The following is a 27,072-nucleotide window of genomic DNA, read 5'->3' as shown; positions in this document are numbered from 1 at the left end:
CCCACTGACCGACCGATGATGCACCAGTGATGTCAGCACTTTTGTACATGAAAATGCCTGAACAGCAGAGAAAAGGCTGCTCCAGTGACAGCCACAGTTAGTGTTACATGCCATGTTAAATCATGCTGCTTGCCTTACTGCTAGCCATTGGTTTGAGTTGAAGCGGTTAGCTGCACTGTATTTAACTATATTTACACACCTTTTTCCAATGCTTCATGACGTTTAAGTGAATTATGGGAGCAACTTCTGTCATTATTCTCCTCTTAGCATTTCCATTGAATATAAAAAGGAGACTTTCAACAGACCAGGAATATCCACAAAATCTTGATATGAATATTACAAAGCAATATTAATACTGATGTATATATAAAATCACTGGCACTTTGGCCACAGATATTGTATGCTTGTTATTCTGTCATTTTATGCATGAAAAATAAAAATAAAGCACAAAGCTAAATGTACATCTCATTCAGTTTTCACTATGTAAAGTATATGGACTATTTGTGGCACCGCATTATCATCTTAAGTGATTTGTTTCAGTTCTTTTCAAAAGAAGTATCCAAAACCAGAAATACAACCCATAATTTGAAATTCAGAAGTCATGTGTGGAAAAAGGTGTTTATACTGTAATATTTAAAGGAACACTTCACTTTTTTTAAAGGGGTCAATATACAACTCACCTAAAATTAAACAGTTCAGTTTTACTAATTTACAGCTGATCTCTAGGTCTGGTCGGCACTTTAAGGTTAGCTTAGCATAAATACTTGAATCTGGTTGGACCATTAGCATCTCACTTAAAAATGACACGTTAAAAGAAAGTTACCTAGCTGGGATCTATTTTTTTTTCGGCACTGTGTAACATAATTGTGCTATAGCAGCCATGGTTTTGAAGCAAAGTTCCTTGATTAACACGCTGGAATAAGAGTATCACTCCTAACCATATCGGCCAAGAAAAGAGAAACTTTTCATTTTTCATTTGTCTCAAGGTGCGTCCCAAATCTCATACTTATATACTATTCTAAGCCATTTTGATGTATAGTTAGTGTAAGTAGTGCGTTCACACTGAAAACTCTAAAAATAATAAGTGCACTTTAATTACCCGGATGATGCACTTTTTCAACAGTTAAAACTAAGTGTGGAATGTTGGACACTTCAAGCACTCAACGGCGGCTGCTTTTCTCATGTAGCAGAAGAGGTGGGGCTATCGGGCGCTCATGTTGGATTACATTATTTTTCTTTGGGTTGTGAGAGTGGTTATACTGCTTCCTGGTGGTGAATGTGGTTATACTCATGGGAGGTATTGTTTGGTAGTTTGTTCATTAATTTCACTAATTTGGCAACCGTTAAACGTCATCAGGGAAACAGTTTGAATTTCCGCTTAATAAAAAAATTTTAATGTTCCATTTGGGATCAGCTTAAGTAGACAATGTAACTACAGAAGACTCAAGCATTGACTATCGAAACTCTTTGGTCATTTTTGAGTGAGATGCTAATGGTCTAATCCAATTCAATTACCTATGCTAAGCCAAGGTAAAAATGCTACCGCCAGACCAGAGGATTGTCAGAATGTATTAAAAATGGTAAAACTCAACTCTAGAGTTGTTATAAAATGTTTTCTAAAAAGGTTCCTTTAAGCATGTAAGCATGGAGAACACAGGAGCATGCTAAAGTAATCAGACTTCCAATAAAAGAGAAGAGAAGAGAAGAGAAGAGAAGAGAAGAGAAGAGAAGAGAAGAGAAGAGAAGAGAAGAGAAGAGAAGAGAAGAGAAGAGAAGAGAAGAGGAGAGACTTACGGAAGCAGGACGTCAGTGATGGATCAGGCACAAAGCCTGGGTTGCAGATACACCTATAGCTGCCCACAGTGTTGATGCAGTTTCCATTTGGACAAACACCTTGAAGCTGACATTCATCAATGTCTGAGGGTGAAAATAAATATCAGGGACTCATTTTCATATTTCTTGGTTCCATAATCACTCTGACCTTCATCAACTGTCTAAAAAAAAAAATCAGTCTTTTACACCCCACAGACGAAAGAAAGATTCATTTTAGTATTTGCTATTCAGCAATGTATCTATTTAAAGTAAATTCTGACCTGTAATTAGTAAAACGATCATACAGTACAAAATTTGATTGAAAAATGATTAAAAACTTACAAATGGGTAAGTGGTTTAAAGGATTGTGCACAAACAGTCTAGTTTATGATGTAACAATTGTTAAATTGAATTACAATTTAGTAAGCATTTTCTGTAAATCATGGCATTACTCTTGATGCCTGAAAAAGTTTAATCTCTGACTCCCTATGCAGTTCTGGCAATCAAGTAAATGTATTTCTTTAAAGCATGTAACTCAAAAACAAAACAAACAAACAAAAAAATGGAATAAATAACAATAAAAAAAATATGAAAAATATATACATGTATGTCCACAGCAGGCATGGATATTTGTTTTGTCCTTTAGTCATGCAATTTAAAGCCATATGATGTGATTCACCTTTTTAGACAGAATGTTCACACATCGACAAAAACACACACACATTATCTCTCCAAGAGGCCACTGAGTGCGAGTTAAGGGTGTGGGCAGTCATCATTCCCAGCCACTTCAAGTAGGCCAGAGATCCAACACATTTCCATAATGCAATGCTAATATGTTCATGCTGACAATGACGCTGAGCGAGGGCACACACTCAATCACTCAAACATCCAAACATCTGCAACAGAACACACACTGGCCCAGAGGAGCTGTCAGTTAAAGCAATGACATCATAATGTCCTCATTTTAAAAATAAACCTATTTTCTATACACAGTGCACCATTGACTGTATGGTGATAGATTACTAAAGAAATATGGTCATCTTTATTTTAATGGTAACTTTTTAATTACATGAATATACAGGAATATTTTATTACGAGACAGAATTGTAACACTTTACTTGAATGGGATGTTCATAAGTGATGAAACCTTTATAATGTGAATGAGATTTTATATATGCTTATAATGACTGTCATTAATTCAATCAGTTATAATGCAAAGATGACATTCATAGATCAGTTAATGGATCTCTCTGTTAAAATGTTGATGATCTGAATCAGGTGTATTTAGTAAAAAGACATACAAAATATGCAGGATGAGGAGGGCCTGAGGATCAGACTTGAGAACCATTGAAGTAAATGGTGAGAAAATTTGGATTTGTTTGGTAAACTCCCCCTATATAATCTATTTAAAATGTGATTATTACTATTGTATCTTTTTGATCCAAAAATTGCTTGTCCCACCCGTCAATGTCATTTAAAGAGCTGTGAACTTTTATAGTGTAAATGCCTTTGAAAATACATGCACGATTCTTAATCTAACCCTGAAATTATATTTGCGAAATATCTTTTAGTCATTAAAAACTGTACATGGAGTGATTAAAATAAATTGTAACAAGTAAAAGTAAACTATAATGAACAAAATTTAAGGCACAGGCTGAATTACTCTCAACAACAACATGACTAACGGCAGCAAAAAGGATCTGGGAGCATCAGAGCCTCACAAAACAGCCAAACCACAGGAGAGCCGTCTAGATACACCGTAAAAGCTCTAGCCTGACGTAAGAATGCGTCAGAGGTTTAGTTGGACCCTCAGGCCATGTTATCAGGACAGTGATTAAGCTCAACCTTAACGGCACTCGAAGCACCAAACAAGTGCTGTAAACTTGCCTCAGAGAAAAGCACATGCTGAAATATTCATTACCAGATGAAGGTAAAGTGAGCCTCCAAGTGCTTCCAGGCCTGTTTATTAAATCTAAGACACATTTTAACCATCAAAGGTATCTTGGGTACGTTCATAATACCTGTGTTATGCTGTGAAGAAATTACGGGAGTACTACAAATTAACTACTAAAAATAAACGGCACCAGAAATGTAGTGATCCTAAAAAGGTGGCAATAGCAAAATCACATGATCAGCTTTTGTTGAAAGTATATTAAAAATGATTTTGCAGTTTTAATGAGTAATGCCTGATATGGAAATTATAATAACCTTATTTGCTTACTGCAGAATAAATTACTCAATATTTAGCAGTTCTTTTTTTTTTTCAAGCAAGTCATATTTTATCTTAATTATCTGTACTCGTTACAGTAAAATATGTCTCAGTGTTGCCTGGTATTGCACCATATTGACCAGATTGCTGCTTTCAGATGCCTGCGGCCAGGCTCTTAGCAAAGCCTGCTTCACTTTTAGCTGCGGTTCAGCTCTGGTTTGGCAAACTGAGGCAGCCAGTGGTGTTTCTAATAGCAGATGTGTTTGACTGAGGGTGTGTGGAGAAACAGAGATGGAGAGACAAACGGTTATCTACGGCTGCACCCTTGATTAACATTCTTTTAAAAACAAAATCATTTGGCAAGAAATTAATACTTTTATACAGCAAATATGCATGAAACTGGTCAACAACGACAGTAGAGTCATTTATAAATGTTAAGTGCTTTTATTTTGACCTTTATATATATTTATTTTTCAAAGTTATCATTAGAGATGATTTCTGAGCACCAGATAACCATATTATAATGATTTCTAAAAGGTAAATAACTGTGTAAGGAATAATTAAAACATTTATACAGCAAAGACAGATGAAAATGATCAAAAACGACAGTAGAGTCATTTATAAATGTTATAAAGTGCTTTTACTTGGACCTTTATATGTATTTTTATATTATAATTAGAGATGATTTCTGAGCACCAGATAAGCATATTATAATGATTTCTAAAATGGAAACAACATTTAAAGAAATAATAAAACTTTTATATGACAAAGACACATAAAAATTATTTTTAAAATAGAGTTCAGTCATTTATAAATGTTATAAAGCGCTTTTATTTTGACCTTTGTATGTATTTATTTTTTTCATTATAACTAGAGATGATTTCTGAGCACCAGATAAGTATATTATAAAGATTTCTAAATGAGAAATAACAGTTTAAGGACTATTTAAAACATGATCAAAAATGACAGTGGAGTCATTTATAAAGAGTTTAAAGTGTTTTATGTAGGCCTTTACAGTATATGTATTATTATTTTTTTTTTATAATTAGAGATTATTTTTGAGCACCAGATAAGCATATATTGATTTCTAAAAGGGAAATAATGAGGAATAAAGGAAATAATAACAGGGATTAAAAAAAAACTAATTTGCCAAAACAGAAATAAATAACATTTAAAAATATTAACTTTTTTGATTAAATAAATTCCGTCTTGAAAGAAAAAGAAATAATAAATTTTAAAAACCTTTTAAAACATCTCATAAACTTTTGAACAGAGATTTCTAAGCACATTCATTCATTCATTCATTCATTTTCTTTTCGGCTTAGTCCCTTAGTCTGGGATCGCCACAGTGGAATGAACCACCATCTTAACCAATATATGTTTTACGCAGCGGATTCAATTCCAGCTGCAACCCAATTCAAAACACAATCATGAGAAAGTTTACATAACAATGATGTAATAAAAATGCAAATGTTTGTGCACACCATTGATAAATTAATACCCTTTCACATGGATCCAGGAAAATAACTAAAGGTGCTGTATTACAACAAACAGGCCAGTAGTTGGCAATGCCACTTCATACAGAACGTTCGAGGTTACTAAAGTAACCCTTCGTTCCCCGAGGAGGGGAACGGAAGCACTATAAGTGGATTTGATTGTAAAATCCACGCATTGGGAGGTTCGGTTCAGAAGCTACTCGTCTGAAAGAGTATTGAACGGGCCAATTAAGAATGAATTGGCAGCGCAAGCCTGCGCAGGTGAGCGGCATAAGCAATCAACTGAGTATATAAGCTCACCTGGCGCAGCAGACGCTATCCTTTTTAAGCTGAAGAGACTTTCAACAGCTAAGGGACAGTCATTATGGCGACGGAGTATAGTGCTTCCGTTCCCCTCCTCGGGGAACGAAGGGTTACTTTAGTAACCTCGAACGTTCCCCTTCGGGGGGAACTTCAGCACTATAAGTGGATTTGATTGTAAAATCCACGCATTGGGAGCCCATTGAAAGCGCCATCATGACTGCACCTTACCAACACCCCCGATGAGGAGATAGTCAAGCAAGCGTGACGCACCCACATCATGGGGGGCGCGGTCCTCCAACGTGTCCCTGGCCCTAATTTATCCTACTTCAACAGAAGTTTTACGGATTTATATATATTTTTTGGGAAGTCGTGAGCATCTAGATAATTCTAGGAAAATACGACAGTACGTTGGGAAGCGTGCAATCCCGATAGGGAGGACGCTGCGGAGGCCATCCGTTACCCAAGGGGGGATAGATGGCAGAATTTACATATGGACTAGCCCTAAAAAGGGGGAGTACGCATAGCAAAAGAGTGGTTAGCGGGGAGGGAAGACACGGGTCCGCCCAGGGGGGGGGGACTTAACCGTGGCTGAATAAGCATATGGGATCGCCTAGTGGGGACCACGCATAGCAGGCACCTTTACCCAAAACGCGGGCTGACCAGCGGGCAGACCTACAACGTAGTGGGCCAGCAAGTGACTCCTCCGCTGAGTCAGTGCTGGGGGCCACGGAGGAATCTGCAGGGCTCACCTGACGGGGAACTTTACTGACAGATAAAAAGGCGCACGTATCTCCGTGTTAGGGAAAATGGCGCAGCAAGCGTGTTTCAACACCCTACCGAATTGTTTCCTCAATCACCAAGGGTTACCTAATACCCTTGAGGAAACCGGCTCCACTCGCAGATTGTAAAACCTTGCAATGTGTTGGGTGTCACCCAGCCCGCAGCTCTACAGATGTCTGTTAGAGGGGCGCCGCGTGCGCGCGCTCGAGAGGATGCGAAGCTCCGAGTGGAGTGCGCACGCGCTCTCGGGGGACGCGGCTCATCTCGGCTCTGATAGTGAAAGAAAGGCATCCACAATCTAGTGGGAACTTATTTCGGTACGGCACTTCCCTGCTGCCGACCGCTATAACAGACGAAGAGCTGCTCAGATGATCTAAACTCTGAGTGCGGTCCGGATAATACGCAAAACGCGAACTGGACAATAAATAAGGGCTGGGTCTGCCTCCTCCGAGGGCAGCGCTTGCAGGCTCACTACCTCGTATTAAAACGGAGTGGTAGGAACCTTGGGCACATATCGCGGGCGGGGTCTCATACGTGAGAGAAGCCAGCCCAATTACAGGCACGAGTCACTGACCGAAAAATGCCTCCGGGTCCCCGACCCTCTAATCGATATCAACGCGACCAGCAGAGCTGTCTTCAGGGACAGAAATACTGAGTCGAGGATCGAAGGGATCTGACGCGGCTTGTGTAGCGAGGGCGAGATCCTAAGAGGGCATGAGAGGGGGCGGGGTGGATTAATTCGCTTAACGCCCCTGAGGAACCGGATGATGAGGTTATGCGTTCCCACGGTGCTGCCAGCCACCGCGTTATGAGAGCGGAGATGGCAGCCACGTAACCTTGAGTGTGGAGGGCGACAGCCTGCTCTCCAACTTCTCTCGGCGTAAAGAAAGCACAACGCTGATCTGGCAAATTACGGGGGTCTTCTCAGCGAGAGACACACCATTCAGTGAATAGACTTCACGTCAGGGCATAGGCGCGCTCGGGGAGGGGGCTCTAGCCCGAGTGACGGTATTAGCCACCGCAATCGGAGGTTACCTAAGTCTTCCTCGCGTCTAAAAATCTCTTCAAAGATCGGCGAGGGTGCCAGGTGGTGCCCTGTCCCTGAGAGAGTAGGTGCTCTCTCGAAGGGACTGCCAGGGGAGGGCTATCGCGAGGGAGAGCTCTGACATCCAGGTCCGGTTGAGCCAGAGGGGCGCAACCAGCAACCTGTTCCTCGTCCTCCCTGACCATGCACAGTAACTGCGCGAGCAGGCTCACTGGGGGAAACGCGTATTGCGCGTGCCCCGAGGCCAGCTGTAAGCCAGTGCATCCGTGCCGAGAGCACTCGGTCAGGGAAAGAACAACTGGCAATGAGCGATCTCGGGGGAAGCAACAGATCGATCTGGGCTTCCCCGAATCGCGCCCATATCAGCTGAACAGACTCGGGGTGGAGTCTCCATTCTCCAGGACGCAAGGCTGCCGTGAGAGCGCATCGGCTGCACGGTTGAGCTTGCCTGAATATGAATGGCGTGCAGCGATTTCAGCCGCGGATGACTCCAGAGGAGCAGACGGCGGGCGAGCTGAGACATGCGGCGAGAGCGCATACCCCCTATACGGCTGATATACGCCACCGCCGCCGTACTGTCCGTCCTGACCAGCACGTGTTGCCGCTCCAACACCGGGAAAAAAACGGTGGAGAGCGGGGAACACTGCCAACAGCTCCAGGCGATATGCCAATGCAACTGGGTACCTTTCCACAGGTCCGCAGCCGCATGCCCGCAACGCACAGCCCCCCAGCCCGTGTTGGAAGCGTCTGCTGAAACGACAACAAGACTGGACGCCTGTTCTAGAGACACCCAGGCCTGTAGGAACGAGGGGTCGCTCCAAGGGCTGAGGGCGCGGCGACACAGCGCAGTAACAGAGACTCGGTGTGCGCGCGCGTGCCATGCGCGTCTGGGGACTCGATCGTGAAGCCAGTGCTGAAGTGGTCTCATATAGAATAATCCGAGCGGCATGAAGCGGCTGCGGATGCCATATGCCCCAGGAGCCTCTGAAATTGTTTCAGTGGGACCACTATTTTACTGTCGAGCTCTCTCAGACAGTACAGCATCAGCTGAGCGCGCTCTCCGGAGAGGCGCGCTGCCATGGTGACCGAGTCCAGCTCCAGCCCGAGAGAAGAGATCCTCTGCACGGGGGCGAGTTTGCTCTTTTCTCGGTTGACCTGAAACCCCCACAGGTGGAAGTGCCAGAGCACTTTGTCTCTGTGCATAATCAACTCTGTGCATAATCAAAAGAGAGGGCAATTCAGCCAGTCGTAAAGAAATTGAGTATGCAGATGCCCGCGAGCCGAAGGGGCGCTGAGGCACCCTCCGCGGGCTTGGTGAGGACCCGCGGAGACAGAGAGAGCCCGAAGGGGAGGGCTTTGTATTGCCAAGCTCGACCTTCAAACGCAAACCGCAGAAACTGTCGGTGGCGAGGAAGAGTGGATACATGGAAATACGCGTCCATCAGGTCTAATGCTGCAGACCAACCCAGAGGACGAACGCACCGGAGGATGCGCTTCTGCGTGAGCATTTTGAACGGCAGCTTGTGCAGGCAGCGGCTCAAAACGCGCAGATCTAGGATTGGCCGTGACCCACCGCTCTTTTTGGGCACGATGAAGCGTGGGCTGTAAAACCCGCTCTCCATCTCGGCTGGAGGGAGCGGCTCGATTGCATCCTTCGCCAGGAGGACAGCAATCTCCTCTCGCAAGACAGGGGCGGACAGGGGGCTGACCCTGGTGAATACACACCCGTGACTTGGGGGGCCGTTTCGCGAACTGAATCGCATAGCCGAGTCTGATTGTGCGTATGAGCCACCGCGAAGAGCTGGCCCGCGCTAACCAGGCAGGCAGAGCTCTCGCTAATGGACTCATCGCTACAATCGCTGACGTACCAGCAGTGGGGCAGCGCGGAGTGGGTGTGCTGATCCGGGAAGCTCGCGGGTCCCACGGAAAAGCTGGAGGTGAGATATTTGCTCTCACTCCAAACCCGAGCTCCGGAGGGGAGGCTCGAGGGGTGGGAGAAAGGAGACCGTCCTCCCAGCGCTCGTGAGCCACTGGCGAAACGCACCGAATCTGCAAGCTAGAAAGCATAGCGTCCCAGACTGGCAGATTTCGGGCTGTCACATCTGGGGAAATGAAAAGTGCCCTTTCATAATGTTTTCATGGCAGTAAAAAGTGCCGTTGGAAATGGGGCCCCGCCCTCCAGCGGGGAAAGAGCAAGTTCCCTCTTCTCCAGATGGCCTGTCCCAGGGGCGCTTCGCGGTCCGTTGCCGGACTTAGCGGCGTTCTGGGCAGGGGGGCTGCCTGCTTCCGAGGTGCCCGACGCGCTCGCTTCGCCTTAGGCGTGTGCGGGGGCGGAGCAGCTCTCGTAGGCGGGCGCCTTCGGCGAGGAGCAGGTATGAATGGCACGGCGGGCGGAGCGGGCTACGGACCGCCGATAAGACATCACCCACCAACTGCTCTCTCACCGCCTTGAATTCCTGGGTGAATTCACAGACAGTGTCGCCGAACCTGGCTGGGGATATGGGGAAGTCAAGAAAGCGGACTTTGTCGACTTTGCGCATATCAGCCAGGGGTGGCGCTCCTGGACCACTAATGTGGACATCGTCCTCCCCAACGCACACGCAGCGGACTCAGTAGTCCGAAGAGCTAAGTCGGCGGCGGTGCGAAGCTCGTAAGCCTGGGTTGGACCCACCCTCGTGCAGCTCGGCCAGCGCCTGCGCTTGGTAGCGCTGGTAGGTGGCTATCGCATGCAAGGCGGAAGCAGCCTGGCCCGCAGCTATGTAAGCTCTAGCTCCGAGGGAGGTAGATAACTTACAGGCTTTGGATGGGAGACGAGGCGGACCCCGCCAAGAAGAGGCGCCGCGCGGATTTACCGCCATCGCGCACTCAACCTGAGGAATCGCCACATACCCCCTGGCTGTTTCACCGTCAAGAGTGGTTAGGGTGGAGGAACACGCAGCACGAGCAGAAAAAAGTGCTTTACAAGACCGCGTGAGCCTACTGTGCACCTCCGGGAAGAAGGGAACGCCCCTCTAGTCGGTCCGGCCGCGGAGCTGGGGGATAAACCATCTCCAACCCACGGCCGAAGCAGCCCGGGAAAGCACGGCTAACATGTCCGTTTCAGGATCCGTAGTGACAGCGCTCACCAGCCCGAAGGGGGCGAGCGGGTCTGGATCATCATCGGACAATGAAAGCCCACCCTCCGATGCCGCGGTGGACATCTGGTCTCCGGTGTCATCGGGCGTAAGGGCTACCATCTGTTAGACGGATCGCTTCCCCCGCCCGAAGCTTGGATGGAGCGCTTAGAGGAGCGGGAGGTCCGCGGGCCCGTGGGCGACGGATTATCTCTCGCTGAAACCCTCAGATCTGCCCGAGTGCCAGCTGCAGAGCAGGGGACAACTGGGGTGGTTCACCCTTTTGCAAAGGCTAACCGCGATCTTGCGCAACAGTCATGGCATCGCAATGACGACATGAACTGCCCGCGAGCAGCGCATTAACATGCTGGACCCCCAGACATGTAACACAGTGCCCGCGCCCATCATCCGAGGACAGGAAACCACCGCATCCAGAAACGCACAGTCGGAGCGCCGTCCTGATAAGGACGTGCTGCACGACTGTGTTGCTCTTTCTGTGAAGTTTGCAACTTTATACGCACCACTCTGGAGGACCGGACCCAAAGAACGCCAGGCAAGGGAGAACCCAGCTCGACCGTCTGCCACTGCGTGTACACACTCTGGACCGGGAGAATTCTCTCGTTCGCTCAGAATCGCTGGTCACAGCAGGAGGAACCCTCATCGACTCGATCAGAAAGTCTCTGAAGCGAAAAGGATAGCGTCTGCTGCGCCAGGTGAGCTTATATACTCAGTTGATTGCTTATGCCGCTCACCTGCGCAGGCTTGCGCTGCCAATTCATTCTTAATTGGCCCGTTCAATACTCTTTCAGACGAGTAGCTTCTGAACCGAACCTCCCAATGCGTGGATTTTACAATCAAATCCACTTATAGTGCTGAAGTTCCCCCCGAAGGGGAACCACAATGTATCTGTGCACATAGGATTCTGTAATCCAATGATCATTTGATCTATTGTTGTTTTGGTTGTAAAGAACTTGCAAAATTCCATTTACATAGGCGTGATGATACTATGTTCTTAAGTTTGCATTTTCAGACCTCCAAACGGTGGTGGTCCTTTTATTGGTGTTTTATTTTTGAGAAAATATATTTTATAAGATAAAAACTGATTTTTTAACATTTATTTATTTATTTATTTATTTATTTATTTATTTATTTATGTGTATTATTATTATTATTTATAATTTTTTTAAACAATTTTTTCATACTAGAAAAAAATTGGTGGAAACAATTTTCATATTGCAAGTAATTAAAAAAATAATAATTACAGCAATAACAAAAATTTAAGCAATATTTTTTGCTTGTTTCCACTGCACACCGCTCATCTCACATCAATCAGTATAACTCAAAAATATGAATTATTCAGATCTTAAAATGAAGTTCTTATTGCCAAAGTATACAATAACAATACATGGCATTGTGAGTGTTGTTTATTCATTCATTTATTTATTTGTCTTTGGTTTTCAGTCTGAGCAAAAGCCCTTACATCTTTCTCGCTGCTGGCCCTGAAATGCTGATTCTCTCACTATTACACCCAGCTTCAACACAGATTAGAAAGATCTAGCAAAGATGCCACCTGTCTCTCCTCCTGTCTGTCTTCTTAACAGTGAAACAGTCATATGTGAAAGATCTGGGACCTGCTTTTGAAATGGCAATTAAATAAGAAGCACAGTACATGGTGTATGCTGCCAGCTGTGACATACAGAGGCCAGTGCAGGGGCAAAATGTATTACAGTATATTGGATGTGTAACTGGCAGACTCTAGCATCTTATCAAAAGCATCACAATCAACTCACAATTACACAAAAATGCTAAATTTTGTACTACAAACAAACACACATGCCCACTGCGAGAACAGAAATACAATAAAATCACATGAATGCAAGCAATGAAGTAGCAAGCAGAAACATGTTCTTACCGATACAGCGAGTGCCATTCAGTCTTTTATAGCCTTGAGGACATTCAATCAAAGGAATCGCTTTGGAGGAAAGAGAGAGAAAGAGGAGGAAGACAAAAATAACAGCACATTTAGATACAGCTCAACATTCTCAAAAACATTCTCTTCTAGCATATTCATGAAAAACATCTGTATAGTTAAAACACATTAAATTAAAGTACTGATCAAGGTGCTAACATTTCAAACTAAAATTCTTGTAAACTGCAAAATCAGCAGTCTTAACAGGACACTTGATCCTAAAGACTACAGGATAGTCAAGGCCTTGTAAGAGATGCTATAGTGAAAACCCATCCATAAACTTTGCCTGTTAGCTGAAAAATCTAATAAGTAGGCAACAAAGACTGATTGAAAAGTCTATAATGTGAAAATGTAAATTAATAAGAAGGGGAAAATTAAATGTTTACCTTTATTATGAACTACTTTATTTTTTTAGTTTAGAATTATTATTCTTGTTTTCCTTTACAACGTAAATTGATGTAAATTGTAACTTGTGGAATTATATTTTGCCTTCTTAAATTTTGGAAATATTGTTATGATTGTGAAATCCCCAATCAGGGGCCGGATATTCTGAGTTATTATTTATATATTTTATATATTATTTAATTTATTTAATTTTGTTTTATTTGGTATGTTATTTTAGCCTGATCTCACGAGAAAACGTAAGTATTTTACGTTTTGCCAGTTTAGTGGCTAATTCGTACAAGTTCGTGCGAGTTCAGTCGTACGAAATGGTACGATTTTAAAAAGGAGGCGTGGCACCTGACCCCACCCCTAACCCCAACCGTCATTGGGGGATAAGCAAATCGTACTAAATTATACGAATTAGATTGTACAAATTCATACGAATTAGCCAATAAATAAAAAAGTTACGAATTGCCGTGAGATTGTGTTGGTTATTTGCCAGCTGTTGTGCTGCCACCTATGGGGCATACTAGTCACTGCACTGTGGGAGAGTCAATATCAGTTGAACCTAATCAGCAAGAAGCATATCAGTGGGCAGAGACGCAGTTTTTAAACGCTCCTTTGGAAGACATTGACAAAACATTGTAAGTTGTTTGTTCTGATACATGTTTTGAAAGCAAGAATAAAAAATGTATCAAAATTCAAGCAAGTGTCCTGCATCTAAAAACATTACCTGCTGGGGACAGCGAAATCAGCAAGGAATTTGCTGTAACAATAAGTAATTAATACCCACTGTTACCCTTCCGCCAGTATAAACATACAATTATACTAAAATAATACAAAAACAAAATATTATGTATGAGTTCATGCAAGTAATAAATAAGTTAGAAACCCTTGCTTTTTTATTATTACTAGTTATTATTATTAAATATATGTAAATATTATTCATTTATTAAGTAAATTAAAGTTACAACAGGTTAACTCATTTTTAAGCAAATTAGCGAATCATTTTTTCTACATAAAGTTTGACATTGTACAATTATAAGATGCATTGTTTTTGAATTAACTAAAGGTATTGTTTTTATTCCTTTTGCTCACTAATGTTGGACTGCAATAAAACATGTATTCATTAACACTTATCATTGTTTTCTAATAATATTTATTATTATTTTATTAGTATATTTAGTATTATTACTAATTATTAATGAAGTGGAAGTGGAGTTCGTGAGGACAGTAGGGGGTGCTCAACATGTGGTCTGTGTGAGTCCTATTGCCCCATTAAACTGAAGGGGACGCTATACTGTCAGTGAGCATCTTCTTTCGGATGAGACGTTAAACTGAGGTCCTGACTCTCTTTAATGGTCATTAAAAATGCCATGGAACTTCTTGTAAAGAGCAGGGGTGAAACCCTAGTGTCCTGGCAAAGTTCCCTCCATTGGCCCTTATCTATTGTGGTCTCCCAATCATCCCCATCCACTGAATTGGCTCTATCACTGTCTTTCCACTCCACCTATAGCTGGTGTGTGGTGAGCGCACTGGCACTGTTGTCCTGTGGCTGTGGTCGCATCATCCAAGTGGATGCTGCACACTGGTGGTGGAGTGGGGGGACGCCCTCTCATGATTGTGAAGCGCTTTGTGTGTATGGTCATACATAATAAAAGTGCTGTATAAAAACAGATTACTAACTTATTTATTAATATTATATTATACAGTCTTTCTGAAATATTCTTAAATTAAATAAGCACTGTTCATTTTTAAAGCTCAATAAAAAAAAAAATATTGATCTCAAACTTGTAATTTCGAGAAGCGTATGTAATTTTGGCCCAGAGGCAGTGATAATAAATTAGTTATTATACTGATATTATATTGTAGTGACAATAACAAAGCCTACAATTAAGCACAAGCCTTAATCAATTCACACCAGAGATAAAATGGGGAACAAATGTGAACCTTTTAATATATCTAATCACATGTTGTGCAAGAACTCCCAGGATTCAGCGTGAATAGTGCTCTTTCTTGTTCTGCACTAAAACACAAACACATCTACAGATCGTTAATCACTATAAACAGCATCTCTTTAAACACACCATTGTCTCTGAGCTCATAATCATCAGATTAAAAAAAGCACACAAAAACACTGCACATAGCTCTGTAGTGACTGTTTCAAGGATTGTCTCAGGGAGGCCTTGCGACTGGGAAAGTGTAACGGGAACAGGGTTTACTTCCCTCTCATTCTCATGGGTAATGACTGTAATAAATTACATAAATAGAAGAAAGAGAGCAAGAGAGAGACAGACTGACTCATTTGGAAGAGAGCAGAAAGGCATTGGCACTTCCAGAGGTCATATTTTGAGCCTGCTTCAGAAATAAAAGGGGCTGAACTCCAGACTTGTTTACGTCTTCATTACCCCAACACTTGTGTTCAGTTACTGCCCTGCACTTCTATTTCTGTTCATTACCAGCTGATGTCCTGGGAAGTGCTGGCCTACAGCTGCTGCAAGCAGAGCTCAGAGACGGCGGTAATACCACAACTTCACACCTCTCAATGCCACACTGAATCGTAAAACCTCAAAATGAAGTAAACGAAGACTTAACCCTTGTGTGGTCTTAGAATTATATTTATTTAAAAAAATCACCCGTCTTCCCTAAACCTTTAAAATAAAGCAGCAACATTTAATTTTAATCCTTAAAATGTTTATCTATAAACGGCATTGCTCATCACAAACTGTAAACGTCCACCCTCTTCGATTGTTATCACTCGGTTGAATGGGCATTATCAGTGGTTATCAGCTGATAGATATGGGCCAGTAGGGGACTTATCTCAGAAGGCTGTTATCATCCATCCGCATGGTTAATCAGCCATAATAATAGAGAAGACTACAGATCCAGATTTGTTTTTACATTACTGTGACGGTTGGGTTTAGGATTTTGGTGGGCCTAGCTATTAATAAAATACAATTAATTGAAAAGTTATTAAATAAAATAAATAATTCTCTTTAACTTACGGCCGCAAGTATGTGATATATAGCTTATTTACCATGTGGATGGATGATAACAGCCTTCTGAGCCTACCAGTAGGTGCAGAAGGCCCCTACTGGCCCATATCTATTAGTTGATAACCACTGATAATGGCTATTTAATTGTGTGGTAACATTAGAATCAGCTGAAATGTCAAGGTTTTCCCACATTCGTGTAGAGTATTTCATCAATATTTATCAGTGGGCAGCACTAGTTTATTACAAATGTAAAGGTTTATGTTTTATTCTGCTAAAAGTATAGGTGTAAAATGTTTTTTTTTTGCTTGACAGTATTCCTAAAAGGTAAATCAGCAGGTTATTATTGTGTGTGTTTGGGTGTTTGTTGGAGTGTGCCTGTAGTTATGTGGTGAAAAAAGAATTTTAAATCTGGCGGGTAAAAATTAAACCCTAAGACAATTGTTGTACCCTATATTTGTACAACCTTCAGTGTAATATAAAAATTCTTAGTATTTTTCTAATGATTTAGTAAAAGTTGTCAAGTTGTTTGGTTGTGTGTATATATATGAGAAAAATGTCATGAGTAGCAGTGCGTTATGGCTGTATATCGGCACTGGTGGGAGACGTGCGCTGGGCGTGTGCCCTAGTGGCCCACCAGTGACAATATACAGCCATATCGCACTGCTACAACAGTTCAACAGCATAATCAAGTATAAAAAAGAAAATCCAACATGGAGAGTCTAAACATCCTTTTGTATGAGGAACTACTGTCTTCAGAAACCATTAGTAATTCACCAACGTCACTTTATAGCTAGTATTTGAATGATTCTCTAGCATAATGTCTAAAGTGATGACAAAACAGGTTATTTTGCTGACATTTTAAGATTATAAGGCTGGACTGCATGAAATGCCACCAGTCTAAAGACATTTCCCAGTAATTCTCTGTTGCAATCGAGATATCACAATAATTGACCCCGAAAAAGCCAAAGCAATGCAATCACTACCAGATTACTGTTGTGTTTGCGATAAGAAAAAACACTCAGGGTTACACAAAGAGCGGACAACACAAAATACATAAATTCCTGATGATATGCGAGTCCTATCTCACACTCATTACACCACAATTACTATGGTATAAATACAGCACAACAACATACAAAAGAGAGAGATCGACTTAGAATGTCACTTACTAATTTTATAATGGTTTGATGAGCTGTAGTTAGAAAATATGCCTTTTCTCCTCTAAAGGCTTATTATGCGGTCTCTGTTGCCATCTTGTGGATGGACGATGTCAACCATCTTTGCTCTGCTCAATGACAGGCAGATGGATGCTGACACACTTTATCTTAGAAATGATAAATATTTAAAATAGGCACAACTACGTTCTCGCCTAAAAAAGCCTCAAAAGTGCATTATGTAGTCCAACAGTTGTAATATTTGACAAATTGTAGTGAGTTTATTGATCTGCTGTCACTTTCTGTGGGCTGAGTAATACACATGGGTGAGGAGGCTGTAGGAGTCCTGTTATTACGGGAACATGGCACAGCTTTCAGTCAATCATTTTCAAGAAACAGGTAGTACAAAAACTGCGTATTTATATATATATTTTTTGTATTTTGCTAAAATGGTGCACAGGTCACCCCTACAGTAGAGTTAAATATATATTATTTTAAAGTGTGAGGTGAACAAAGCACACTTTTCTTTGTAAAAGAACAACATTTTTATTGCCATTTAAAGATTAAAACAAAGCTTACAAATTTCAGAGACTCATGAAGGTTTGTTATTGGTGACGTCCATACGGTTTAAATCAGCCATATGTCTGGGAATGCACAGAATGCAGGGGTGCCCATATATGGAAAGAGAATTTCAAAAACATCTACAGACATTCTCTGAAATGAAAGCGAGCAAGAGCGAGAGAGAAAATTGGAGTGGTCTGTTAACAGTTTTCCGTAGGGATTGACTTCAGCGAAGTGACTAAGCATGGAGGAATCATGAGTAAATGTGTATATGCATCATTACTAAAGAGTGGAGTGTGTGCCAGGTGAGTCAGCATGTCAGTAAGTTCAACACAGAGTGTGCGTAACCAGATACCTAACAGCTTTCTCTTTCCTTTGCCCACTCATTACGCACTTGCCTTTTCTCTGTGGAATGCATCCCTTCCCTCTCATTCTCAATATTAGGACCATGTGTCCGTTGAGTCACAGCCACATTGACATCAAATGGTTTTTTTAAATGAACCCCTCACACTTTCTTTCTGTTTTTAGTTAGAAATTAAGTCATGGCCTCTTGATGAATCACTTCTTTTCCCGCTCTTTTTAGGCCACACTACTGTGGAATAATGTGCACAATCATACTGCAAGTGTTCCACTTCAAATGAGGCCCAGACATATTAATGTTTACCAGTGTGTCTCGCTCTGAACACTAGTTTGTTTCAATCACCTTGGCCTTTCAAATCAGGAGACTCAAAGTGAAAATGTAAAACATATGTTTGGGTTTGTGAATGAGGGGAAGACGGATGTTTTTTTATTGAGAAGGAGTTAAAACAGAAGTTAAAATGAGAGAGAGAGAGAGAGAGAGAGAGAGAGAGAGAGAGAGAGAGAGAGAAATGAATGACTGTGAGGGTGATACAGGTGTTTGTGCTCATTAAAATGAGGCATATGATTGCCTACATGAAGGAGAGACAGGTGTCTTTGTTTCTAAAAAGTGAAGTAGATGAATGTCTTTGAGAGTGAGACAGATGGTTTGGAATGTGATGGTGAGAGGTATTCCAGGTGAAGTTGAGACATATTTTTGTTTGTGAAAGAAAGGCAGATGTTTGACTCTGAAAGTAACTTCTGGTTGAGCTTTTGTCCATAGATATCCATTAAAGCAGTGTCAAGAATACAACTTAACCAAAGAAATTTGTCGAACTAGTTTCTTAAAGCATTTTTTTTAGGTTGTTTGGGTATACGACACATTTATGAAAACTAAGCATGTATTAGGGTGAGACGGGTGTTTGTGATGTAGATCTTCCTCAATGTGTGAGTGAGCAAAGTTCTTTGTTGAAGAAAGCAAATCTGACATTTTTTCATGAGGGTGAGGATGTTTTAGTTTTACAAAAATAAGATGTTTGTCTTTGTGTGAGTGAGACAGGTATTTTATTTGCATAAGCAAGCTATATATTGTGCAGGTATGTTTATATCTGGTCACCTGTTTTTTTTTTTCACATCGTTAAATGAGCAGGTGTAAATTACCTCTGAAATGCATTAGAGATTGATATACAGTTGAAGTCAGAATTATTAGAATATTTTTATTTATTTTTTTATTTATTTTTTATCTGTGACAGAGCAAGGTCATTTTCACAGTATGTCTGATAATATTTTTTTCTTTTGGTGAAAGTCCTGTTTGTTTTATTTTGGCTAGAATTTAAATTTTAGAATAGAATAGAATTTTAAGGTCAAAATTATTAGCCCCTTTCAGCTATTTTTTATTCCCGATAGTCTACAGAACGAACCATCGATATACAATGATTTGCCTAATTACCCTAAACTGCCTATAATGTACATAGGCTTATACAGTAATTCAGGGGGGTTAATAATTCAGAATTCAACTGTATATACTGTATATCTGATGGCTTTAACTACTTCAGGAGGTGGTCCGGGGCACATTCCAGACAAAACTGGACAGGTCTAAATGCCTCTGGCTGTTAAACCAAAATATGAAAAATGTTCTTCTTAAGGATCTGAAAAAATAAACATGTGAGAGAGCCCTTTTCATGGGCTATATGCCCATCAGATAAAACATTGCAAATGCATTAAGTGACAGGATTCATTTCATTTACTTTTTTAATTTTATTATTGACCATGAAAATGATAACATTAGAATGTTAAATTAATATCAAAGGGCAGCATTAAGATTGATCCCCAGATCGAAATTTATTCCCAAAAACCCTTTAAGTTTTCAATGATGCCATGCATGAAATAGATGTGTCATTTAGCATGTAATGCCAGTAATCGAGGAGTCTGTCCTAGCCTACATATGAACTTATTTGTATGCCAGATAAGATTTACAGCTTAAGTAATAATAAGAATAAAATAAATAAATGCATGTATCTAACGCTTTACTCAACGTAACCCAGAAGTAGTTAAATTTTCATATCCTGTAGTGCGTTTGAAGATCAGCTTTATATCCATTTAGGGGAGACACATTCATGTTGCCAAATGTAAAAGGAGTCATTACGGTGCCCAGGTGTAAACAGGCCCTGTGTGACATTGAGATAGATTTGTTTTTTGAAGAAGCAAGGCAGATGTTTTTCTATGTAAAAAAGAAACATAAGTTTGTAATTTGAAAGTGAGCACGATGTTTGTCTGAGAATGAGGGTTTTTGCTTTTGGAACTCATAGCTTGTTAGTGACACTCGTAGCTTGTTAATCAGGGTTGTAAGTGCTTAACCTAAGCTGGATTGTTTTTGCTCTGCATGTAAATACATTAACTTTTGAAGTTTTTAAGCAAACACATTTTAAGGGCACCTATTTTAACCCTTTTTTTTTAAAGATTTAAGATGAGCCTTTTGTGTCTCCAGAATGTGTCTGTAAAGTTTAAACTTAAAACAACCATCAGATTATTTATTATACCTTTCAGAATATTGGAATTTACTGCTCTGAACACAATGTAGCTGTTTTTGTGGCCTGTGCCTTTAATGCTAGTTCTCCCTGCCAACCATTTCCACACGCCTATCGGACTGTGCCTCAATCTCCGCCTTGGATGCGACAGATAAATAGCACATTGACAGACATGAAGAAAGCAGATCTCATGTATCATTTGTGGGAAATACTACAGGAAGAACTTTCCTAATGATTATTTGATGTATTTGTTGTTAATTCAAGCCTTTCTGCAATGAGTCACAATGTCATTACAAAGTTCATGCACAAAACTCATTCCTAATTACATTTAATGATTGATGATCACAGATCGTTTAATCCTAGTTGCTTTGCAAATGTCCTGTCTTGTTGATATGATTATATGCAATACTACAGAGACATGTTTATACACAGCTGTCAATCAAACTGGTGGGCGGGGAAACCTCACTCCTACGTCACGTTGTGGTGGGCCTCAAAATGGGAGGGATTTGGATCCTATTTTAACGTCAGGAAAGTTAAAAGAGACTTATTGTCTTTATATCACCCCAAAATGAGTGTGGGTGCACTATACCTACACACAGTTCTGTCCAAACAGCTTCCAAATGATGACTTTCATCATAGGTGCCCTTTGACTTACAATTACAAAAACCCTTAAAAGAAAACAGCACTGTCCCACTTGATATTAAGTGTACTTACTTATCATGTACTTGCATCAAAATATAAATACAATTTACTTAATGTGTTCCTAATATTTTGCAGAACTTCGATGGTGCTACTGAGGTGGGGTATGAGTAACATTAGGAACACTTTTGGTGGTATGGGTTGGTTTTAGTGTGGGTTAAGGTGTAAAGGATGTTCAATGACGTAATAACAAATGTGATAACAGCAGTTAATTACAGATGTACTGTACTTATCTACGGGTGTTTAATCAAGTATGAGTTGAATGTAAAAGCATATATTTACACAATAAGCACATTTTTAATTTCAGCGTTAGTACATTTAAGATCACTGGAGATAAAGTGGGAGCCTTTTTAATGTTCAAGGTATAAGATGGAATGATTTTCACAGTGTAATTCTGATTACTCTTGTGCACTTTTAAAAAAGGCTAATATTTACTCAAACCTTTGAGTATTATTTAGAACAAATACTTCTACTCTAATTTTTGGCAAGTATTCATACTTTTACTTTAGTACAATTTTTCAGCTCTCTTTGCACTATTGTTGTTTTTGATAGTGAGACCAATGATGGTTCGCTTAAGTGAGACAGATGTCTTTGCATGTGACAGTGAGACAGGAGATTTTGTTCATGAGAGTGCATCAACAGCAGCTTACATGGTTTCTTGGGGCATTTTTGGCATTTGTGGAATCCCCATGATGTGCCCACCGTCCCACAACAGGCATCCTGTTTAGATAGTCCAGGCAGAGCTTTCCCACACTGCAAAATAAAACACAATCAAATGAAATGCAGGAAGCTAATGAATAAAATGAAGAAAGAGACAGAGATACTCATCTCGCCCATTCAAGCCACACATATATAATTCTGCTCACACACAGCTCTTGATCCTAGTTCTTTTTGATCAACACTCTTGATATCTCTCCCCGGACTGAATCTAATCAGCTGAACCAGGCCCGAACTGAACAACAATCTAAGAGACACAACTCAAACAACCTGATAACACTCTCCTCTCTGCTGACATGAAAAGACAAAGTCACAAATTAAGTGTAAATGGTTGCACAAATAGGCACAGCACTTTACAATGAGACAGAGAGAGAGAGTAAACAAACAAGACTGAGGTGCACTTGATGATAATAACTTGATAGACTATCAGCTATAGTAGTGGAATTCAATTGCATGTTCTTTTAAGCTGGAGGCAGATACTAAGTCAAAACTCTTTTGAGAATTATTCTGTTCCATTTAATCTGCGGTTCTCTATTCAAAAGACAGATGTTCCCTAGAGTGTCACAATGTTCTGGAGAGAGTCTCATCTCACTATTTATTTGGTCTTTTGCTCTACTTCTTGATCATCTAATGATAGCTGGAATTGAGTTAGTTTAAAAGACTTTAAAAGCAAGAGACAGAGAGAAATTGTGAAAGACTCACAGCAGTGGTGAGAGCAACAGAGACAGATATATTTTTATAGAATGTTTTGTTACAGAAGTAAACGTCAATAACACTAAAGCCCATTGACTTCATTTTTTGGACCAAATTACATAGGATATATATATTTTAATGAAACATAAAATATAAATATTAAAGACAAAACAGAAAACAGATGGAGAAACAGATGCAGATGAGTAAATGACAGAATTTTGTTGTAGTTTGAAAATGAGGCAAAGTTTTACTATATAATCAATCCTTTAAATTGACTTATAAGCATTTCTCATCTAGCCCACCTTCTTCTACTCACACTTTCTTGACAGGGATTTGAACAGATGTCTTCAGCATGGGAGGTGGATGTATTAAAAGGAACAATAAAAATCATAGCCTCTAGCACCAGTTGCTAGTATGCATAGGTTAACCAAGCACTCCTGACAGCTGATCTTCGTTATACTCACCCTTCTAAACCTCATTGCCATCCAGGTCATGGCACCAATATAAACCTTCTGATTTTGTTTCCACCACTCCAAGTGGCATTTGGAAGTAGAGCGAAAAGTCGAAATAAATTTTAAAATGTAATTGATCAAAGCTATGATTGTCATATACTTTACATCTCGTCAGGGTAGAGTATCACAAAAAGACCAAAGAGCATAGAAACAAAATGAAACTCAATAAATCCAAGATTTAACTGCTTTCACTAGTTCACTGTGCCTAATACACATGACTACAGAATCATTTCACATACGGGTTTATTTCAAACACAAAACTGAAGTTATGAGGTTTTGATTTTAGAATAAAACTACATTATTATGTGTGGTAATTTCTGTGGTAATTGCGATTATCTTGTAATTACTGACTGATTAAATCAAACTTAAAATGATATTTGCATAGCTCATCAGTGAACTCTGTTTAGTAAACGCTGTTCCATCTAAATGCACATGCTGGATGCACATCCACCCCTTTAACATCAATTGATATCGCACATTTTGAGGACAGGGAAGTAATATTTGCTCACATGCTTTAGCTAGCTCTCCTCCATCCCTCACCCCACTAAACATTTTTTCTATCCAGGTTGAATTACAAAGCCAATATGATTCCAATGGTTCTACTTCTACCACATAGAATGATGGTCTCCTGCAGCTTCTATCCTCCAGCAATCTTCACTAGTTTGCCTTTTGAGGCCAGGGGAGTAAGATCACTCTAACAAGTCATACTAATAGCTATCCTCTGTCGCTTTTTCTCTAACCCTCAGTCCAATCTGACCTATAGATTCATTGTAACATCATCGCTTGTCCTCACATTATTCTGAACAGGAATCAAATCAGCCTCCTCATCCTTGGCATGGTAATAAGTCTGTTAAAGAAACATGGTTTGAACTTTAAACCTAATATCAAACTCCTTGACTTTCACTTACTATAAAGCTAAATTTCCATGACATCATGTAAATGGACATCATGTAAAATGCTCTGCTGTTGTGCTTATGTACTGTATAAAAGTAAAACGTTAAAATAATATGTTAAACTAATAACTATATTAAATAGTTTTTGCTTGAATATTATTTTGTATGCCTTTAATAACGACAGTGACCACAATGGATAATTTACCTCTGATTTTGGAAAAAATTAAATTTAAAAAAAGCAGAGGTTCTCACTGTTAGTGTGGCTTAAAATGCTACCTCTTCCATATTTGATGGCTCAATAGCACTTTTTCAAACATTACATTTAGCTTTTCTGTCATTTACTGTTTAACACCCTGTTCTTTAAGTGTTCAATGTGAAGTCATATATATATTTACTAACATGGACAACCAATGAACAATACATTTATTACAGTACTTCTTTATGTATGTTAACAATAGTTAATAAAAATAAAGTAATTCATTGTTAGTTCATGTTAACTCGCAGAGCATTAACAAATGTTTTAGTTAATATGCATGTATTAATGCATGAATATAGATGTTATCAATGCATTCATAAATGTTGAACTCTGTTTACTATGATTAATAATAAATATGATTAATAAATGCTGTAAAAGTATTTTTTATAATTAAGTCATGTCAGTAAATACATTAACTATTGAAACCATATTGCAGAGTGTGACTGAAAAACTTTACAAACAAAAATCCCTTTTATTCCATTACTACGACAAAAATAAATTCAAATTTCCTGACTTTCAATGTCTGAAAAAAATCTTTTATCATTCAACGATTTTCCAGCAAGTCCATAACCTGTGTGAACCCTATAGACAGCATCAAGCTTCATTTGCTAGTAAGCCTGTTGAGGAGGGGGAGTGCGGTTTACTCGCATTGCTCTTACTAGCTGGTCTCTGTTACACTTATAAAAATCTTCTGACCTGCATTCCGGTAGTCTCCTGGAAGCAGCGTCCTAGTTGGCTCTTGGATGTGACAGGCTGGTATTGGAGGTATGTTTGCTGGTTGGGGTAAATGACACCACTGTGAGTGTGCCCATGCTGGATGCTCTGGCTGCTGCTGTGGTAGGTGAAGGAATGGCTGGACTGCGTGTTCTTCACTTGTCCATTACTGTCCACTGGAGACACCTGATGAATCTGGACCGAGGCTTCAGGAGGATGTTTCACATGGACATTCACCATACCTGTTGAAAAGTTATGCTTTAAGGACTGTTCAGTAAAGGTTCAGTACAGTAAAGGTTTAAAACAACATACTGCAAGTGGTAAAAATCAAGGCAAATGTGAACCATGTGCAAAGAAAGAACACAAGTTTATGATTTTATAAAAGCCCTTGCATTCATTTATCAGATATAAACTGTGTATTATTTGAGAGGTAAAGCTGTTTAATAAAAGTATAGTCATTTTACTCAAATCTACAGTAAATATACAGAAAAGACCAATTTTGTTCCACATTTTTGACATCACTCCATCCATTATTTTCAACCTTTATTTCTTAGCAAAAAACATTCATTTTGCTTTGGCTTTACAACAATTCTGTAAATGTCCATGAGTGGCCCAGCCAGAGCCCAGACCTAAATCCTATTGAACATCTCTGGAGAGATCTGAAAATGGCCGTCAGCCTTTCCATTCAACCTAATAGAGCTTGAGAGGTACTGCAAAGAGGAATGGGGGAAAATCCCATGGTGACAAGCTTGTGGCATCATATTCAAATGTAATTGTTGGCTGTTATTGCTGTGCAACGTGCATCAACAAAGTATTGAGCAAAGGCTGTGAATACTTGTGTACATGTGATTTTTCAGGTCTTTCATTTTTAATAAATTTCAAAAAATCTTTTTTCACATTGTCATTATGGGGTATTGTGTTTAGAATTTTGATGAATAAATGGATTTAATTTTCCCAGAGATGGGTTGCAGCTGGAAGGGCATCCGCTGCATAAAAATGTGGAGGATAAGTTGGCTGTTCATTTCGCTTTGGCGACCCCAGATTAATAAAACGACTAAGCCGACAAGAAAATGAATGAACGAACAATGGATTTAATGCATTTTGGAAGAGCTTTATTTCTCAGCTCTTGTGTGGGTTACTTTGAAGCTGCCTAAATAATAATGGGAGTAATAATAAAATATTTAAAATAACAAGAAACTTAACTCAGAACTTAATTTCTCTTCATCTGAAAACGAAATAAAATCACATGCTTTTTTTGGTTTTTTTTTAATAAAACTATACACTGTAAAACCCAATAAGTTATGTTAACTTAAATGAATTAGGTCAAAACAACAATAAAGCTACACATATGGTTTGGCATTGCTTCAAGCATTAAAGTTAAATCCATTTATAACTCATGCGATTAGAGTTCTGCTTAATATAATCATTTTATGAGATACCATACCTCTTTTTCACTGAGTCAAAATAACTTTTAAAAATATAAGTTAAATGATCTTTTTTTTTTAATGACTTTCACTGTTCTCTGTTTTACAGTGTAGATACAGTAAGTGATTTTGTATGTGCTTGTGTGTGTGTGTTAATGTAGAGTCATGTATTTCTAACACAAGCCAGAATTAAACATTAGTTAAATAAAATCCAATCCTTTACCTTGGTTTTGTCCAGTGCCATAAGTGAGGGGTAACGTGTGTGTTGAGTGGACATGTGTCTTCTGCCCATTTACAACAGTATGCTGCCCCTGGTGACCATTTGGACTCGCCATTTGGCAGAATTTTCCAGTAAAGTTTGGCGGGCACTGGCACTTATCCCGAGTGCTGCATTTTCCACCATTCATGCAGGGCAAATGGCAAACAACTAAAACACAAACACAAAGAGAGCAGAGTGTGAATAACCACAGAATAACAT

At 40.1% G+C, this 27,072-nt stretch overlaps 1 protein-coding gene across 15 annotated transcripts in view; it reads right to left on the bottom strand.

Moving 5' to 3' along the window:
• ltbp1 (latent transforming growth factor beta binding protein 1) overlaps nucleotides 1-27,072 on the bottom strand; it is a 161,909-nt gene that overhangs the window by 53,229 nt on the left and 81,608 nt on the right. For all 15 annotated transcript variants that reach the window (XR_015513373.1, XR_015513372.1, XM_087290441.1 and 12 more), the window contains 5 exons: nucleotides 26,818-27,021; nucleotides 25,153-25,412; nucleotides 22,036-22,138; nucleotides 12,671-12,730; nucleotides 1,795-1,917 (listed from right to left, as the gene is read on the bottom strand). Coding sequence is in view for 10 of the 15 variants with exons in the window: in XM_087290429.1 (XP_087146555.1) it covers nucleotides 1,795-1,917; nucleotides 12,671-12,730; nucleotides 22,036-22,138; nucleotides 25,153-25,412; nucleotides 26,818-27,021 (750 nt within the window). In the remaining 5 variants the exon portion in view is untranslated. The remainder of the gene's footprint in view (nucleotides 1-1,794; nucleotides 1,918-12,670; nucleotides 12,731-22,035; nucleotides 22,139-25,152; nucleotides 25,413-26,817; nucleotides 27,022-27,072) is intronic.

This window comes from Danio rerio, chromosome 17 (assembly GCF_052040795.2).
Source record: "Danio rerio strain M-AB ecotype USA chromosome 17, GRCz13ab, whole genome shotgun sequence".
NCBI lineage: Eukaryota > Metazoa > Chordata > Actinopteri > Cypriniformes > Danionidae > Danio > Danio rerio.
The sequence above is the reverse complement of the archived record's forward strand: the minus strand, read 5'-3'. Positions and strand labels throughout refer to the sequence as shown.